The sequence below is a fragment of the Panulirus ornatus genome, chromosome 16 (genome assembly GCF_036320965.1).
Source record: "Panulirus ornatus isolate Po-2019 chromosome 16, ASM3632096v1, whole genome shotgun sequence".
In the NCBI taxonomy this organism is placed as follows: Eukaryota; Metazoa; Arthropoda; class Malacostraca; order Decapoda; family Palinuridae; genus Panulirus; species Panulirus ornatus.
Genome location: NC_092239.1, coordinates 3,617,699 through 3,638,840, shown reverse-complemented (window position 1 = coordinate 3,638,840; position 21,142 = coordinate 3,617,699). Strand labels below are relative to the sequence as shown.

The 21,142-nt window shown below is 39.7% G+C and overlaps 1 protein-coding gene across 1 annotated transcript in view; it reads right to left on the bottom strand.

Annotated features, from left to right (window-relative positions):
* The window catches only part of Nep3 (Neprilysin 3), a 93,422-nt gene extending 78,586 nt beyond the window's left edge, over positions 1–14,836 (bottom strand). Inside the window, exon 1 of the mRNA XM_071671072.1 lies at positions 14,700–14,836. Coding sequence (XP_071527173.1) covers positions 14,700–14,711 — 12 coding nt within the window. The 5' untranslated portion in view covers positions 14,712–14,836. The remainder of the gene's footprint in view (positions 1–14,699) is intronic.
* Positions 14,837–21,142: the final 6,306 nt, after the last annotated feature.

Here is a 21,142-nt window from a genome sequence, read left to right as displayed (position 1 = left end):
AGCAGCAAAAAAATAAAAATCACTTTTGTTCCGGGACCCCGACCGTTCACCCACACATATCGACTTTACTCACTGTCACACTAAACTGTGAGGCAGAGATTGATGGCCTACAGACCACGTTGCAAAAACAACGATCATTTGACGTCACAGTTTGGAACAAAATATTCAAGCGCAAACAATTTTGTAAGCCTTCCAAGCAGAAAAACAATAGATAAGTGAATCAAAAAACCACGAAGAGACGAAGGTGTCCATTGTAGAGATGAACGTAACTATAACAGACTTGGCTTACAGACGACAGAACGCTACGAACATATAAGACGGTAAAGCATACGTTCTTGGACGTGAAATAATCATACAGCGACAAATAATACGTTCAAACAAAACGTAAGCATTCTACGTACTCCGTACAAACAAACTCGAACGGAAAAATGATTAGACGAAGAAAACTACGGCCAAGATGATCATAGCATGTAGATGTCTTCATATGCACACATCATTTCACGCGGACGAAAGTAACTGACAGAATTACAGAAGTTTACCTTAACATACGTAAAATTCTCTCTCTCTCTCTCTCTCTCTCTCTCTCTCTCTCTCTCTCTCTCTCTCTCTCTCTCTCTCTCTCTCTCTCTCTCTCTCTCTGTGGCTGTCAGGACCATCATATATTTTTGTGCCTACTTAGACACTTTTACTCGGGTTTTCAAGGTAATCCTCCGACCTTACGCGCTCTCACTGTAGGCATGGCCATAGTAATCAATTCGGTCCTTGGTTATTTCGCCTTTAGGTCCATCAACGGACGGAGTCATGACGGCCATCAACGTCGTTTTAAACAGAAAGTTGCCAAGGTCGACGGGTAACTCGCATTTTATAATTTTTTTTTTCTGCTTAATTCGACAGTTTCATGAGGTCCCCCCTCAACTCGTTTCTTTCATAAGCATTAAAGATGCGATTTTTTTTCATCAGTTTATTTGACATCTTCATTAATGTACAGGGTAACAACACATAAGGTTCACGGTTGGTATCTTATTTCCCTCCAACCTCGTCCGCATTTAATGAACATGAAGCAAGAGCAAGTGAGTTCCCCCTGAACTTAAATTACATTAAGGGAAAATGTATGTTTGTTATTGACATGTTAAATAGATTCTGCGACACTGCGTTCCCCCACCTTAAATGATGATCACAAGGTATGATTGCTTGAAGCCTGTGTGTCAGGGTCACCGGTGGCTCATCACTCTACCTAATATGGAAAATAGAACCATGTTGAAAATATTACGGTCAGATCAAAATATTTTTCTGGGGAGATGAGACTCAGCGCGACATAAGTTGTTCGATTTTAAGGGTTTCCTGCTGATAGATGTTGTTGAATTTGAAGTTGGACCAGTGTAAATGACCACTCACAATATTTGGGTTGAAGCAATTCATCACATCTCACACAACAAAGACATCAGCCATCAGTCTTCTTATAAATCAGTCAAAACGCGAGGGGGGAAATGAGCGTATTAATCAAACATTCGACTTTGTTAAGTAACAAACAAAATCCACAGAGAGGCAAACAAGGAAAAACCTTGGTAAGTAATTCAAAGTAATGAAAGATAAGAGAGAGATATATGAAAAAAGAATAATTCGACAACGGGTAGGGCAACAAAATATCAAAATATAAAAATGTAAAATGTGAAAATAATTTTTTCGCTGTGTATATGAGAACTTTCTCCATCTCTTAACACTTTCTGAGAATCCTGTACGTTAAGCCGAAACGGTAATCAACTCTCTTGATAAAGTCGTAATTGGAGAGACTTTAAAATTACAAGATCTCTCTCTCTCTCTCTCTCTCTCTCTCTCTCTCTCTCTCTCTCTCTCTCTCTCTCTCTCTCTCTCTCTCTCTCTCTCTCTCTCTCTCTCCCTTACATAACCCAGTCCAGCAGATGAAACAAATGTCGTACACATATCTCAGCAAAGGTTACAAATAAAGTGACATTCAGAAATAAACTCCCCCCCCCCCCCATATATGTAATCTTAAATAAAACTTATTAGCGAAACGAGATATCGGAAGCCATGAATGCCTTTTCTTTTGATACAAAGTTGAATGGGTGTGTCGACATTAGAGGGCTGCCCCTATACATCAAAATTGAGTTTATATGAATTATCTTACAGAACTTCCACACGGCAAATCTTAACCTTAAAAGGGCCCATAGCAGAAAACACAAAGAGAAGCGCAAACATTGAGAAAAGTGTGGTATAATCCATCGCTAACGCATCACTTTTTAATCTGATGACGTAAGATCTGTATCTTTTAAGGTAATAGTGAGACGTGTGACTTTAAACTAGGGCAAGACCTCCGCTAACATGTCCACGCAACCCTAGTGAGAATCATGGCAAGACTGGCAACCTGCTTGGTAACATGGCAACACTAGATAACACAGACTGGCAACTTGCCTGGTAACATGGCAACACTAGATAACACAGACTGGCAACTTGCCTGGTAACATGGCAACACTAGATAACACAGACTGGCAACTTGCCTGGTAACATGGCAACACTAGATAACACAGACTGGCAACTTGCCTGGTAACATGGCAACACTAGATAACACAGACTGGCAACTTGCCTGGTAACATGGCAACACTAGATAACACAGACTGGCAACTTGCTTGGTAACATGGCAACACTAGATTACACAGACTGGCAACTTGCTTGGTAACATGGCAACGCTAAGTAATAACACAGACTGGCAACTTGCCTGGTAACATGGCAACACTAGAATACACACACTGGCAATATCATCAATTACTTTTTGCTTAAAACTATTTTCTTGAACATTTCCATTCATCTTTTTTACCGAAATTTTTAAGCTCATACTAATCTTTCAGTTTTATTTCAGGTTTAATGTTTTCCTTTATTGTCTCTTCTGGACCATGAAACGACCTTCAGCACACCGGTTAAGCGCCTATTTTCCACCGGGTTTTACGGTAAATTGAACCACTGCAGAATTCCTTAACTACCCTGAGCGCAACGGTAAGACCCCCCTGAGCATGATGGCGTAACCTCTGACCTGGTCTTTAGGTCAAGTCGACGGTCATACAATCATAACCGAGGGTTGTATAACCAAAGGGTTGTACTGTCGTAACCAAGGGCTGTACCGTCGTAACCAAGGGGCGTGCGTACCGCCAAGCGTCGTGCTCAGAAGTGTTAACACCGGACTCTCTCGTCATCGCATCAGAATCACTCTGCGTGTCCAGTAGTGACTCAATGTCAATTTTCAGACAGAAATTTTTCTCTCCCGTTTTAGTTTCTGACGATATGCGTTATCCCTTTCTGGCTATCACTTCAGTCCTGCCAAAGCATATTTCATTCTCATCTGTGTCATCATTATCATCCTAGGAATTTATCAAGTAAACCACATCAAAATACGAATGAAAATATCTTTAAGGAAAAAAGCTAACTGATATTAAGGCAGTAATATATACAGCGCCTTGGTTAATTTCTCCTCTCTACGACCGTGTATCACAAGACGACGAAAATTTAAGATCTGTCCGATAATAAGCCAATGTTGACCTGAGTCCATCGTTAACACCATTAATAAAATGATGAAAAATAAGCTCAAGTGACAATTTACTGGGCAAACAACCACGGGATAAGATCTTTCGTATCAGCCGGGGGGAAACCAATCAGCAAACTCATATGGACGCGTCGTCTACCCGGCGAACCAATCAACGTTCAGATTGGTGCTCAAATCCGACCACTGTAATAACAAATCTCTGACATATATATATATATATATATATATATATATATATATATATATATATATATATATATATATATATATATATATATATATACACACACACATACACACACACACACACACACATTTCCTGCCCCTGGCGTTGAAGGAGAGTGTAACGAATAAATTTGATAAGTAAGGCAGCAACAATATTGACTGCATTCCCGCAATTCTCACATATTATTTAGACAGCAATAGGTGCGAATCCCTGACTGACACACAAGTCCATTCACGTTCGGGATACGAAAATAATGAATGCCACACCGACCATCAGAGATTAATCTACTACACAGTGAACCGAGAAGAGAAATTCGCCTTCAGCTGGTAACATTGCACGTGCAATGGCTGCAGTCTTTTGCTCTTGAAAATAAACTTTCGAATATTGCATGTATTGCAGCCTAGATGCCAACTGGTCAGACCTAACATGTCAGTGAAGTGTAGATCTCTTTGAAGGTCACAAGTCGGACTATCATGTATAAAGGTGATGACTTCAACCTTGGTCGGTCGGTCCTCCACCTTACCCGACCAACGGAAGATGCTGCTGCCTTGATCGAGAGCCATCAAAACTACACACATTCAGCGAACCATCCGCACACTTTAATAAAACAACACACACACACACACACACACACACACAGTTTTACAATGTGAAAGTTTTTCTTGTTTCTCCACGTCACCTAACTTAACCCTGTCCGATCATTCATTTTCCCCTCAAAACCACTCAAATATGGGGTGAAAAATGTGCGTTCAGTGGTTTCATCCAGAGTGTAACATTTTCGAGAATATATTTCTTTAACCATCTTTCATTCCACGTCTCACTCAGACCTGGAACAGGTTCACGTAACAGGGCATCAACGAAGCCAAGCCCTTTAAATATACGAAGTTACCAATTCACAACCGGTTTCGTTAAGACTCTTGCGAAGAATTAAGAAATCTTTGAATATATAAACTCATCTCTCCTAAAAGAAAAATCTTAACACATACAAGGCCTGACTTCCAAAGCCGTAGTAATACTAAATGTTGAAACTTCACCTCAACAACATATGTAGGTAATCTAGGTTAGGATTTAGAATGAGTTGAATTATCAGTTGGTTAAAAAAGAGGGGGAGGGATGGTAAATATGTTCCTTACGTTGCTCTATCCTTATAACTTAAGTGACCATTTAGGTAAGAGTGTACGGTACCTATCTACAAGTGACTCCGAAATTTCGCCTTTAGGCTGGGCTAGAGCACAGCACAGATTTTTTTTTTCTTAAATAATCGTGTGCGTTACATGTCGAGTGATTATGTGTGAGATGAAGGGAGGGTTTGTTTGGGAACTGAAGAGTCACAAACAAACGTGTATGTGAGGCTGAAAAAAAGACAGCGACTGAGGAGGAAAATGCAGACGAATGACCAAGAGGGGGAAAAAGATAGAAATATTAGCAACAGAGAAAAACAGATAATGGGAAGAATCGATCGGGAGGAAAACGACTGAACAAAGAGAAACTATACCGTAAAGAAAAAAAAATTTAATTAAGAAACTTATAGCAAAAAACAATAAATAAGTAGAAAGGATCAAATATGATGAAGGAATGTTCAAGGAGGGTAATAGGAGTGGCGTTGAAGGAGAGAGATAAAGAGGAGTGAGAGATACAGAGGGTGGGGGTGGAGTAAAGATAAACATTATCCAGGCACGTCAAACCCCTCAGCTTTCAGCCAGAACTCTCCACCATCACCTAAGTGGCGGCAGGCCCAGCGGTAGGGATGCGATGGTAGTATTGTCGCGTACTGATCCCATCCAACTTACTCGCTTAAAAAAAGAAAAAATTGTAAAGTTTGGATGGTTCAAATATTTACCTTAAAAAAATAACCAGGATTAAATCATGCCATTTTCTTGAATTTCATAAATTCAAGAACAAAATTGCTTTGCTTCACATCCTATACGTATAAACATGAGAGCGATGAAGATCACCATACCTGTCATTAAATTGGACTCTTTGTCATTCCAAATGAAATATTCTATTTGTTTTTTAAAAATGCCTTAGTCTTTTTTCTCCGGGATAAATCACACTTCTGGAATAGCGTTGATATGACACCCCTCCCCCGCCCTTTTTTTTTTTTTTTTTTAAATCCAGCCATTTCCAATACCCATAAAAGTGTGGCCCTATTCCTGTTTTCTGTCAATCTTTTTACATAGAAACTGCACTTATATAGAAGAAATAACAGGATTATACTTTCATTTACAATGATACTCAAGACAAATGTTATACCACAAAAAAATTCGTTTAAAATGATTCAGTACCAGACCAGCCTTTAGGATTTCTAATAACTTCTGTAATGCATCGAAAGTGTAATGAGGAGTATTAGTAATATATTTTACCCATATATAATATTAGGATTCATTTTTTTAATCTAACGGCAGTCCACATTTAGGAGGACCAGTATAATACGTCCAATGTATTAAAAAGAAAATGTACATTGGAATATTACGTTCTGTCCTGGATTAAATTGATTACAATAATTTGGTCCACATTTTGCCAAGAAAACATAAATTCCAGAGAGTATAAGGTTAAGGGTCAGGTAAATCTTTAACTGTATCAAGGAAGTCTGGCGAACATATGGAAATGATGTTGACCGTCTCAGACTTTATGTAAGATCAGAGACTCCAGCGGGAATGTCTTGGCTACATGCAGCTTGCGCAGTCACCACAGCAACTCGAACGCTGAAGGACATTAGACGTCCACATGTTCAAGGTGATAACGTACTATAAATATGGGAGAAAAAAGTTCCGAGGGATGATTCTCTGTTCACTGGAGGGGAAAAAAGTTTGGGAGTTGAAGATTTTGGGAAAGGTTTGTTGGAGGGCTTCTGGGAGTGTGGAGGGTTGAAGAGAAGGCGATGAAAAGAGAATGAAGTAAAGGAGGAAAGTAAGATGTCGTCTGTTGATGACTTCCATTATTCATCACGAATAACAGGAAATGATTCGTGAGACTGATGACGTGGTGTCACTGGTTTACCCAAGGTTTGTTCCTGGATGTCAGTCCATTATTCATGTTAGCTATTATTTGGGTTTTAGGCCTATCGACTTCTAGCCCCAACATCTGATTTTAGCCACCGAACGGAAAACCTCTGATTACCTTGGAAGTATTTTTCGGTTGGTCGTTATAATAAAATTTACTAAGAGGATTGGCTGGTTATTTGGGCTTTAAGCCAATCAATTATATCAGGGTCATTTAAGGCCATCTGCGTCAAGCTACATCAACCAACCGAAAAATATTATTCAGATGTTGAGGATAACTGTAAGGCCATGTTCACTATACATATGGCCAGTGGAATACAACAACGCTATCTTGAATCCAGGTATACTGCGGACACTGTTTGACTACCTCACTCAAAGGAATAATAGACTGCCTTATGACTCCCTCGAATCGGGTCAGGCCTGTGGTGTCTAAGGGTAACAGGGTGTGGCCTCCTTAACTACACAAACGTAGTTCAAATCACTTCGTTATTCTTCCTACACTTGATATGTTCGAATGAGGAAAGTATCAAACACTTCATTCCCTTCATCTATCACAGATGATATGATCGAATGAGGAAAATATGAAACTTCAATTCACTTCATCTAGCGAAAAAAATAAAATAAAAATCCTCTTGAGCTAACTGAAGACTCGCTGTGAAACACAATCAGGTTCGTGTCCTCGCTTGACTTAGTTCTAAGGGCGATGTCTCAGTTCTTGCAGGAGAATAAAATACACAACTCCAACGGCATGCAAGAATCAATTTCACATTCCAAGGTCATAGTCAAAATGCACAGCGGTTGGCTTTCTTGTTGGCTATCACTGACTAGCTATCAACATGAAGGAAATTTTTTCCTCCAATCGAATGCCTTGGATTTTTACACACTGGTCTGGCTACACTTACTGTTATGTAACACAAAATTCTTTACAGTAAAGAGCGAAGGTTCAGCTTGCGTTGCAAACTACACTTGTACTGGGAAAACACTCACTATCACCATAGCTACCACGGGCACAAAGTAAACATGCGCACTAGAGCTGCGCAGTGGCGTTTGAACGGTTCTATGAGCCTCCATTCCAGTATATTTGCATTTTACAGAATCGAGGTAAAAACGCAAATAAAAAAGGAACTCTGAGAAATAACATAAAGTTATCAAAGTAAACGTTATAACAAAAATGGCGAAACTCGACACACACATTTTTTCGTACATTACGCGAGTCATGAAGAGCTAAATCAATGTCGAGAAAAATTTATTTTATCTCACTAGAATTATACAAAGTGTCACTTTACGAATTCATTCCAGTTTAATGCCTGCCCAACAATCGTTAACCCTAAACATGAACTGTACACGTGTGAAACTGAAAGCAACACACAGGATTTTATTTTTCAAATCAGTACTCAACATATTTTGTACTGTATACAACAATTTTCCAAACAGAATAGTCTTCAAAACTTAATCGCAGGTTTTCATTATATAAATAATTGCTTTCTATTAATCAACTGATGGGGTCACCCCTTCCAGTTATTTCCTAAATTGTACACTAAATAACTCCACTTAGATTGTTTTTTCTTTTTAAGTTATTTCAATCAATAATTCTTATATAACTCGATTCATTGTAGAGTCGACAGTAAACAGAGTAGTAAGTATGTGAACAGTAAAGCCATCTCCTTTCCTTGCCCTTACAAGAAACATGTAACCATTGTGAAAGCATACACCCATACAATTATCTTTTAACACATATAGTGTTGTTTTCACTTGGTTAAAACTTCAAGGTAAAGGACTTAAATGAGTCTGTCAGTTGATAGGCCTGAAGTCTAATAGCTACCAAATAACTTCATTCAACAGCAGATCTTTTGTTTTTCATCCCTTATAATCAATTAACTTCTTCCACGGTATCCGCAGTAATCAAATCGTTCTCCGAAAAGTGACACATCTGAAGCCAACATCTCTGAACTCATAAAATCTCTCTACGCTAGATATGATCTCTTTGTCAATCTTGTAACATTTATTGAAAACACATTAAAAATATTGATTATATAACACTCGACATTATAAATTCACCTCGCGTTAGAATCTGGTATATAATTCAAGCAAGTATAGACCGCTAGTCGAATGGGACGACTAAAAATGAGTGATAGAATCTCTCTCGCGTTGACAGCAAAGTCCTGCTGGTGGAGTTGTGAACTAGTCGAAGGTTTGAGTAAAGTTGTCTCGCGATACTTTCTCTCACGGTCTCCTCTTGTTGACGATACAAGTAACTTCTGACAAACTTTCAGATTTTGGAAACTCGATCTTATTCTAAATTTCCATAACTAGCCATTTCTGTGCTGCAAATGAATGTTTTAATGTTCACTGGCAGTCAGTTCAAATAAACAAACATTGCCATGGTACTGGATGATATGCCTCGCTTTATCTGAACAGCATTGTCAATGACTTTAAAATAAAGTGTTCAGTCAGCATATTATGGCTGACTGAAGCAGTCAGAGGATCAGGTCCGTGGTAGTACTAAACCTAAATCAAAATTACTGGGGGTGTCTACGGACATATATGTACCCAATATGGTTAACGGCTTAATTTCATTTAACAGTGGTGATAGAAGAAGTGGTGAGTGAGATGGTCGAAAGTGGAGGTAAAACTGCTGTTCCATATTTCGGGTACGTATATGTTAAGAGTGGTTGAATGTCTCATGATTGAACGAAGGCAATAACTTTATACAATGATTTGGAGAACATGAAGAGATTGTAAGAACTAAAAAGGAATAAGTCTTCTTGGTACCGCTGGCATTGCGTATGGTACAACAGTGAGTGATAACCTCACTGTGACGACTTATGGATGGTTAAGATGGGAAGAATGTAGAGATGACGTTTTCGCACTTTAACAGTCAGAAGAAAAAGTTATAAAGAAAGTTAATGATAGTGCATGCAGCAGTCAGAGCAGGTATAAACATTTTTCTCAACAGCTTTAAAAGTATGAGGTTGAATTTTATAAGTAGAAACAAAAGGACAGTGCCCCTGCGATTCTTGCTTTCAGCCGAAATAGATTTTTAGTACTGGAGGTGTTAGAAACGATAGATTTTTAGTACTGGAGGTGTTAGAAACGATAGATTTTTAGTACTGGAGGTGTTAAAAACGTTCACTCCTGTCAGCAATTTTTGTACATCTACAGTTGCAACCGCCGTTTGTTCTTGCATTCACAGATTGAAGTAAATAGTTTATTCTCTAGCACACCATAGTATATTCTTTCCTCTTATGTTTTAACATTCTAAAAATGTACGTACCTCAGTTTGGCGAGTAGGAGGCTATTTAGCCGCCGGACGCCTTCAAAAGAGAAACTTGTGCATATGAGAACATGAAAAGTAGAGCCCTGGGAAGCTCTATTATATACTGTGCATAAAAGACTTGTATGATGTTTAAGAGATTCTGTAATGGAAGTTATGCATGTGTAAGAAAGCGGAGGGATGAATGGTTTGAAAGTGCGCCAACGTTGTGGGTTGTCGTCATTTGGTCTTTCTTTCTCTTATGGATGTGGATTACGAGATGAGAGAGAGAGAGAGAGAGAGAGAGAGAGAGAGAGAGAGAGAGAGAGAGAGAGAGAGAGAGAGGTGGGTGATAGCGGTTTACTGATGAGCCACAGCGGAACAAAATGCAAGCTAACACAGTTGTTGTATGCAGGTGATGTGCTCTGAGGTAAATTCAGAGGAGGAGCCGGATGGAATGTTGGCTCGCTTATTGGCGCATGTCGGAGGAGGATACTTCAAGTGAATGCGAGTGAAAGTTTAGTTTTCGAAGGATACTGAATGTCACAGTGCAATACCCATTTCGGCGGTGAAGAGCAGAAACTCCAGGGGCTATATATGAAGAGAACATATATGGTCTATGAATTGTCTTGAACACCTGAAGGTGTAGATGATTTTTCAACCGGTGATTATACCTTAATGACCCTGGGAGTGGATAGGCCTAAAGCCAAATACTGACGTAGTTTGAAAGACTAATGGAATTGTCTACTAATACAGACGCATCTATGTACGTATGAGGAACTTGTCGATCATAGGTGCCAGATGGATCATGATCATATACAGAATACATTGATACCAGTATAAACGAGCGTTGTTCAGGAAAGACATTCTTCCTCCGTGTTATATCCTTATCTTTGTACGCATAAGCAGACTAACAACCTTTCTCTGTATGTATGAGTGTGTGTGTGTGCACTACGAGCTAGCTCTACCCCACGGCAAAATCTCATGGTAGACACTTGTAGGTGAGTAGTGTTCTCGTTCCCCTAAACACATTAATCAGTAAGTACAATGATCGTCTTAATTCTCGATATTAGATAGTATTCTACAGTGGTCTTTGGTATATTACTCGTAAAACAAAAGATCAAAATCTGTTAATTTCTGGAAATGGCTGTTTGTGTCTGGAAGGAAGGCCTTATGCTGCACCATCGGTCGCGCCTGAAGCCTCCTCTAGCCTGGGGCTGAGTTGGCCTCTCAATTAAATGTCAAGTCGCCAGCTGATAAGAGAAGAGCGACAGGCCTTGGAGGAGGCGTGGGAAGAGGAAGGGTGTGAGAGTCTTTTTAAAAGACTCTCTTTATGTAAGTCTGTAGAAAGTTTTAGTTCATTGTACACAATAAGTAGCTCTATGCTGAGTATCTTCTTTTTCTTTTAAAACTTCAGGGTCTTGACATTACCTGGGTGTGGTCGATCATCGCAGCTGGAGGTAAAGACTACAAGTGTGTCCACCAGTCTGATGACAGCACTGCGGAAAACGATGAGGATCCTCCTTTCCATCTGGTCTTTCGGGTTTTGAAGAACACAGCCGTTAAGCCGCTTCACAGTAAGTGTATTTTAGTATATCAGTTAAAAAAGAAAAAAAAAAAAAAAAGAAATCGTTACCCAGAACATTTCTATGACAGCGTTGTTGTGTTCGGTTCGGTTTTAGGTTAGGATAGCGACTGGGAGGGCAGTAGCGGCCACGGGAAGAGCGACTGGGAGGGCAGTAGCGGCCACGGGAAGAGCGACTGGGAGGGCAGTAGCGGCCACGGGAAGAGCGACTGGGAGGGCAGTAGCGGCCACGGGAAGAGCTCCGCCAAGTGCTTGCACGCGCGCGTTCCTCTTGAATGTTACAGTGGTAGCGGCCTGGCCATCTCCTTTACTCGGGGCATTTCCGCACGACCTCCCAGAAAGGGATCCCGAGGCAAACCAGAAAACCCACTACCAAAGGACAACGTCTTTCGCTCGGACAAGAAAGTAGTGAAGATACTAACAGTGCTTGTTCTTACTCTGAATATACGTATACGTTATGATACATACACTCGTATGTACGCTTCACTTGATTATATTTTTCTCATGAAAAATGTACGATAAGCAAGAGTTTTCACGAAACCATCGTGATCAAATAAAAACCCAGATGAGAAAAAAAAAATCGTAAGACACATGATGCAAAGCATTTTATGACAGAAACGAACATGCCAACACAGACTGTTCTGAAAAGTATACTTTGACGTCAACATTAAAGTCAGACACACCAGCCTGCACTCGTTCCAAACACACACCTTGACAACATGCTTCTTCGCCAGATTGTTTTTTCTTTTTTTCTATACTGAATATGACGGACCAGAACACTCATATTTAGTTTACACGTTCACATGACAAAACACACATATATGCACAAACAAGATATGTACAGGCGTAGACTCATATGAATATATAATTGATCCAAAACACACACTTCAACATTTCGACGCTCAAAAGGTGCATAACCTTAGGCCCAGATGCACATAAGTGTAGATCTTCCCCGTGCTCTATACATAAGTAACTGATTACATTTTCAAGAGTGCGATCTCTAAATTCCACAGATTTCAATGCACTGACGTATGAGTGCACAAATATTGTGACTAACAAAACGCGAAAATATTTACATAAAATCTACACACACACACCACATACAGTAAACGAGGAAACAGTAAATGCAAACACCATACAAAAGTTGTTCGATATGCAGAGAGGGTTCAAGAGATGGGGCCCTGCAAGTGTAAAACTCCCTCTTCATACAGTACTCAAAAGTATATATGGTAGAACACACCTGAAGCATACAAAGATATCAAGCATAATTTGCAAGAAAAGACTAAAGTACCAAAGCGTTCTTATCCCACAGAATGGGTTCAACAGTAAAACGCAAAATGGGGAATACGAATCTTAAAGCAAAGACTCATCCACACACCCGTACAAAATAATTCCCATATAATATCGCAAAAAAATATCCAGATACTAACAAGAAATTATTCATAAACACATGAGTGCACATAATAAACCTCGAATGCACACATATTCCAACAGGAAGAAAAACAGCAACACAGATATATTCAACCATCTATTACACACACACACACACACACACACACACACAAAGTACCCATATATATATATATATATATATATATATATATATATATATATATATATATATACCACTCTATTATATGTACACACCAACATTCGAATGCACATATCGTCAACTACACGTGCGACTATATATATATATATATATATATATATATATATATTTTTTTTTTTTTTTTTTTTTATACTTTGTCGCTGTCTCCCGCGTTTGCGAGGTAGCGCAAGGAAACAGACGAAAGAAATGGCCCCCCCCCCCCATATATATATATATATATATATATATATATATATATATATATTCACAACAAAGTTTAACATCAAGAAAATCGACATATCAATCCCCAAACACACATATCAACACTCTACAGTACTAATCCCACATAGACACCATACACCAAGCATATACATAAACAAACTCAGAATATGAATGCAACACCTTATACATCCCACCCCTCGAAGGCACTTATACAAAAGCATGTATTCACATACATTTGAAGGCACATCAAACTTAAGACGGCATAAAACTGATTTGTGTAACACCACACAAACACAGAAGCCCCTACCACAAGATAACAAAATTATCTAATAAACACACACTTATCACATATTAATACGAGTTAGCACACTTTCAAGGAAAGACACAGTTGAGGTCAGAAGTTTCAACGTATGCACAGTATGTGTTCATGTAATCAGTACTCTTCATATACAAATGCACTGAAACGCGAACACAAATGCCCCAAAGCGCACGCTAACGCACGCACTTGAACACCATAACAGCAAGCAGGCAGGAGGCACTCAAACGCCAACGATAAAAATTACCATGCACTCAACTGCACATATGAACATATCACATGAAAAAAGACGCACTCAGACACATGTATGCAGACATTTTCAAACACACACACACGCACACACACATAAGCTGCGAGATGAGCGTGAGAGGTGTGGTAAGATCAATAGCATGTGCCTCTGCCCCGACACCCGTCAACTCTCGCTCCGCCTCTCCATTCAACCCTCAACTTGCGTCAATTATACAGCGATAAACCCACCTGCTCTAACCCCTTGCCTCCGTAACCCATTCCTGGCCAACTGTTGCGGCAAACCAGGCTAGTTTTGTCGGTCTTGCAAGGTTAGCTTGGTCATGGTAATCGTTTAAAGGGACAGCGGATAACGAAACGTGTTGTGACTGGTAGGCAGAGAACAACCCGAGGTGAGCGTTAACTCTTAAGGACGACTGAAGATCCTGGTACAGTGTTGAACAATTTCTTTATTTTTCCGGCACTTTAATAAGTCTATGGCAATTTCTGTTTAATAGGTGCGTACCTTCTTCAATGTATTCTTCAAGTAACTATGAATTACACTAAACTCAAAACTGACACTAGATTGAATTCATATCTTTAGTTGTTTACCTATTCACGAATCTGCATCGATTTCTGAGAAATGTTTGCATCATTCAAGAAAGGCAGCAGGTCTAGCGGCGGCTGCTACTCTTCACCTGAGGGAAACACCAGCATTACACTCACCTCGGTCATCATCTTGGCCGATTCGACGATATAGAGGTGGAATGGGTGAGGGGTTGTGCGGTGAGGGCGGGTCCTGATGGTCCAACGTTGCCACGCGAGGGCAGAGAGCACTCCGGGAGAAAGGTTACTAAAACCTTCCCTCACCACTGCTCCACGGTGACTGAGTGAGGCTACTCCCCTTGCCTCAGACATCCGGTTGCCACACAAAGGGGAAAATCTTGTATTTTTTCATGAATTATCTCACTGAGATAGTCTTGGAGCATTAGTTTTACCGTATGCTAAACCAATGCTTAAATGCTAAGGAGTAACGATTCAGATACAGTGAAATACTGTGCAAAAGAGCATATACATATGCCAGCCTGCCTGGAAGCATCTGGCAAGATATGATGCGCACAAGCTTGTTGCTCCAACTGACTGTCATGCCGTCCCATGGCAGGTTTTGTGACAGCTGATACTTGCTGGTAATGTGTTAATTACCTTATGGTTGACTTGATTGAGTAGTCATTACTTCCCATACAGAAGAACTTCCAACTTCGTTACGCCTGTGACTAAGTTTCAGTTTGATTCTGGTCAGGAAGAAAGCACTCTTGTTATTCGTACCCATATGGTAGGCTTTCAAGGACAGGTCGGGTTAGAACGTTGAGGTGAGTTGACAGATGACACCGACCGAATCACTTCCCAGTTCAAAAGAGGGGTCCGAACGAGAGGATTGTGAACCAAAGTGGTATTATCATTTGTATCAGGTAAAATGATGATTAACTCGATAAGTGGATAGAACTATTGTTTTAGGGTAACATCCATGTATTTTAGCCGACAACTACAGCAAAATATCTGTATAGTTGTACAAATGTACAGGGCGGGTAAAGTGCTTCAAACCGATATGTATCTTCGTGTTTGGGTTCAAGTCTCAGTGTCCCATACCTATTCTCTCATTTTTCTCTCAGGAATAATAGCAACAAATGTATTTCTCACATCCTGGGCCTGACAGAACGACCTTGAGCACTAATGTATGGCCGTTGAGCAGGATGGTGGAACCTTTGACCTGATCCTTGAACAGACTTGAGATGAAAGCTTGGGTCAAATACGTATTGATGGGGTGTAATGTCTTTGAATTATTTAGGAATGCCTGAAGAAGCTATTCAAGAATATTTGATCATTGGTTGATGTTTTGACGTTAACGGCCTTACTGATCTTAGTCGTTAGATGTGATACGGTCCAAAGACCCAGGTAACCTGTAGAAAATCAAGATGGAAACCGTAGACCCTCAGCCACATAAAACCAGCAGTAACCAGTTATGGGATCTGTGACATTCAACAAATGAATGAATTGATACTATTCATTATTTTCAGAGTTTGAAATGCCAAGTTCAGCAACGCACAACCGCATGAAATTGAGTTCGAGTCTATGTGACGCTTTGTTGGTCATTATTAAGACTGCGCCCTAACTTTTCTGATGTACGATATACTGCATACAGACTCACACATTTTTAACACGCGCATAGTTGCAAGTTTCCTTGCTAGCCTAGCCCTCCCGGGCCTGGCATTAGCATTAGGAATTTTCCTAGTAATTATGGTCTTATTGTTATTTTCTATGTTTTTTCCACTTACCTATAATGTGTATGGTATATTCATGACATTACCAACACCTTAGGTATGAGAGCGTTGTTAACAGACCATTTTACAAAATTTGCAACAGAGGCGCCTTTTAAACATCATCCACAAAATTAAGCAATACTTTGCTTTAAATTTATCGTGATGTGAGCCACGAGAATTACTTGACTCGTGGCAACGAGTAGAACCTCTTCTCCATTGCAATCATCAGTACTCTTGATCGTCAGTACTGAAAAACAGAAGGTGCTCCGTATTTGGCTGGGGTCATGTTTGCAGTTAGAGTGTGTATGGGCTTAGAATTTTCTTGAACGCCCAAAGAAGGAATTCAAGACTTTTCGATGCTGATCTAACTGACCCAAGCCCAAACAACTAACCAACTGTGTGGGTCAGTCATGGTAAGGTTGGAAGAGTGCCACCAATTCACTCAGACTTAACGTCGCGTGTTTTCCGATGAGTCGGGGAAGTGTCGAGCTGAGCATCATCCCCTGTAAGGCACAGGCAGGCAAGACACTGTCTAGTTCTTGATCGTCCGCTGCTCACTTAGCAGCCCTGAACACGCTGATCATATTGTAGGTCAGTTTTCCTCTTTGGTATTTGATCTCTCAATTTTAACGGGTACTTGGTGTCCCACTCATTTCCTGCACGAAGCTGTTTGACTGTTCCTAGTGCCCGACTGAGAACAGCACTAGAACTGTGTAGCGATTCAAGGTTTCCACACTGGGGTGGAGGATAAACAGGAGATTGGCTGTGGGCCGACTGCCGCGCCCTGTATTCAAGCACAGGCGGGCCCGTGCGACGCTACACCGCGGAGGTCCTTGCTAAGTAGTGTAATTACCTATATGTGTATAGTAATGATGTGGGAGTGTATTTGTGCGTGTGTTCATAAATTACCAATTGATTGTCACGTATTTCCACAAATATTGGGAAAAAAATTATAAAAGGATATTTTCATCTATATATTTGACCTTTCATTTTGCACCTGTGACGTCGGACTCCCCGTTAGTTATTCATATCAGTTCGACACTTTTTTTATGATAACATTTGTGGAAATCTCATAAGATATTCATTGGCAAGTCATAAGAATTACCCATGATAAAGAAAATACATTCACAGATCCGTTTACTTCCTAGTTATTTGGATGATACATAGACCCACATACACCAGGAGTTAGGAAGGGTAGTAGTCGTTTATACTAATTGTCGTACGGCCGCCAGGGGGGTACGAGCGATAGCGTGACTCCTTTGCTAATAGGCGCGTGGATGCCAGTATTAGCATCACGCACTGAGTCTCTTGTTTATCATCCTTTTCCTTGTTGAGGTGAGGGGGTATATAAAAATTATCGAGGAGGGACGCAAAAATAACTCAGTATGGAGTAATAGTGTCCACGTTAAATAGACGGCTTTCTACTTCCCCTGCATTTCTTTTTCTAATATTTCAAACTCTTCCATTTCCTTTTTTCCTCCCCTTATCCTTCAGTTTTGTTCCTTGGGACAACGAGAAGCACACCAATTCGTATGCTGTACATGTAGCGCATGGGTCGAACATTGTTAGCAATTATGCTGTTGGATCTACAGTAAAGAATGTTTGTCTGTCGGTTACCAGAGTAACGTCGGAAAAGCATTCACTTAACCCTATAGATAAAAGTCTGTGGTGTGAGGAGTCTTTCATCGATTCTTATTGGACTGCGACTGTACTCAGCCAGTATTCATCTTTGTAGAACTCGGTGTCGTGTTCATTAAAGTCGCGTTGTGACTCATCCTTCGACTGCTCATGTCAACACTAGAATTTCAGTAAGAACTCATCCAGGAGTCCTAAAGAGCTACGTAACATTATATGAACTGCTCTTTCATTATTTGAAATACTGATATTAACAATTTGTAAATTATTAGTAAAGATTTCATTGTTTGAAAAACACTAGCAACGTAAATTATTAATAAAACGTACGTGAAAAATATGTTTCTTTTAGTTTACGAATCCTACGTCCAGGATAGATATTTATATGAGTAACAGCTAAAATAAGACAATCCCTTATGCTTAAAGTCCTTTTTTTTTCTGAAACCATGTGAAATGCTTTAACCGCCCGTCCCAGTCTGGTCTCCACCCAGCAACACCTTGTTCATGTAGAGTTGCCTCGTCATGGGCATATCATGGTTACATACCCTTTTGGCGTGCCTTCAACGTTACATGACGTTTGACCCCGACAGTTCCTCAGTCTGTAGACATCATCTCTTGTAATCTACAAAGTCAGGGCAGGCCTAATGACTATCTATATAGGTCGCTGGCCATTAAACCAAAAAAGAAAACAAAATAACAGTAGGGTCCATAGACCACAAATATGGTGAAAGTGTTATCTAGTTGGTGGTTGTAGCTTAATGTTAACGTCCTTAATGACCTTAGCAGTTTATAAGTTTACAGCATAGAATTGTCCAGTCATCATTATACATTATAAAGCAAACCGTCTGAAGACGAAGAACGATTCCAGGCACAGCCGACCCTGGCGAATTTAGTGACGAATTTTAGATTCCCAGTTTTTGTTTGTTCGAAGTATGGTAGTGGCTGTGGCTGAGTGGCTTTAAACTGTTGGTAACTTAAATTCATCGTAATAGATATATACATGTTTTTGAGATACTGAATATTTGATGCATATCCAGTGAATTTTAACTGAATGACTTTTCAGCAATCGATATAATATATTTTTGATAGCCTTTTACTTGCCAATAATGCTAATTTTACTAAATATTTCAATACTGTTACGTTTAGACAACTATCATTATCGTAAGCAATAGCATATTTATAATATTTATGTTTATCGTTTTTGTTATTCTTATATGTTACTAATGATATCAAGTGAAAATATCTTTAGGAATATCATATTTGGTCAAGTTAAGAGGATGGCGTGGTTTTATACCTGAGGTAAGGCTATCTGTGTTATCTTTTCCATTTATCTTATCTTTGTCTTATCCATAAGGCGTATGAGATCCATGTTCCCTGGACTTGGGATAGTGATATGTTAACTGACATCGTTCTTTTCATTGGCGTCGCTTAACCCTACAAAGTTTCAGTCCAGCATCAATTTTTCAGTTTCAGCTTCCTGTATTTTCATGGTTCCCATTGCGTCTCTTCCGCTGATTTCCCTTTCTTGTTTATAAGTCATCCGCGTCTTCCCAGTTGCATTGTCTTAATCGGTTTGCCTGTTGAAGTACCATTGCGCCTCCGCATTCAAGGTTATCAGGTACAGTAGGGGTGAGGGACGAGGGAATTGGGAGGTAAGTTTGAATGGAGAAAAACTGGGGAAAGTGAAGTGTTTTAGATATCTGGGAGTGGGTTTGGCTTTTCTTTTCTTTTTAGTAAGACTAAACGCTCAGCATCCCTGTCATTCAGGCGTTTCGTGTGTGGATATGTATATATAATGTACATATGTATATATATTTTTTCCCTCATACTTACCCGCCGTTTCTCGAGTTATCGAGATAGTCCTTGGAACAGACAAACGCGGCTACATTCACTCGCTCACATTCTCTAGCTATCATGTGTAATGCAACGAAAAGCACGGGACCCTCTTCACAACCGGGACCCGCAAACCTTTCTGTGGTTTCCCGCGGCAGCTTCAGATGCCCTAGTTCAGTCCATTGAAAGCACGTCGCCCCCCCAGTATACCACATCGTTCCAATTTGCTTTATCCCTTGCACACCTTTCACCATCATGCAAACACGACGTTGAGAGACATGACTGTTGGTTCATAGAATTCTAATTCTGTTAGCAAATTGAATAATCTGCAGAAAGAATTCGTGGTAATAGAAAACGACATTACCTCCACTAGAAAAGAGACAATAGCTTTACAAATGGAGTGTTGGCGTGCATGCCAGTCTTTCGGGATTTGTTATTAAAGTCGCAAGAAAATCCATGATTTTGTTTATCTTATCGATACGAAAAAGCTGTCCGAGTTAGTGGCTTCCATAATGGAAGTACTTTACATGGGAAGCACAGATGACACGTCTTGATGGTCCAGACGAGTTTATCTGTGTTCATAATCTTATTGCCCCAGATAGTTGTCTCAGGGGGCGATTGCTGGAGGTTGTGGGGAGGGATGGGTGAAAAAAGAAACATCATTACCATGTCGGAAAACAATAGATTTTTATAAACTTGACTAACTTTTTTCTCCCCAAGTGTATGGCTAGTGGTAAGATGCATTATGATGACTTGAAAACTATCATCTGTTCCTTGAAATGATCATTTATAGAGGCCACCTAGCCAATAAACTTCCTTGGCAAAAAAAAATTGATTTGAGAACCATTTCATGAACAGTAGAGATCTCACAGATTCTTTTAAGGGGTAGATATTTCAATCCTTGGCCCAAGAGTTGTGCTCCCATGTAGCTGTAAACTAAAGAAAATAACCACATTTACAGATTGTAATGTCTTGCTGTTTCTGCTCTTTAATACCCTTCTCAAGATGTGTAAAGAATGTAAAAATATTGTACAGTAATCATATGTTTTAAAGTCTTTGAGTATATTCTCATTGTAAGTTATATATATATATATATATATATATATATATATATCCATCGTATTGCAAAAATTGAAAATGCTAAGAAAGGCCTTATTGTTATATCATAGTCCTCCATTAAATATGAATTTTCTCTGAAGTAGTGTGACAAACGTTTTCTATCTTAAGTTTTCATACCTTGTGCGTTCAACATAGTGTCCGCAACTCAACCAATATAACATGAAATTTTGGCGGTATAGGGTGACGAAGACTGCACAAAACCCAACAGCAGGAATACGGCGAAATAACAGAGTGGTAACACCCAGCGACGTACTTATTCGGAGACCA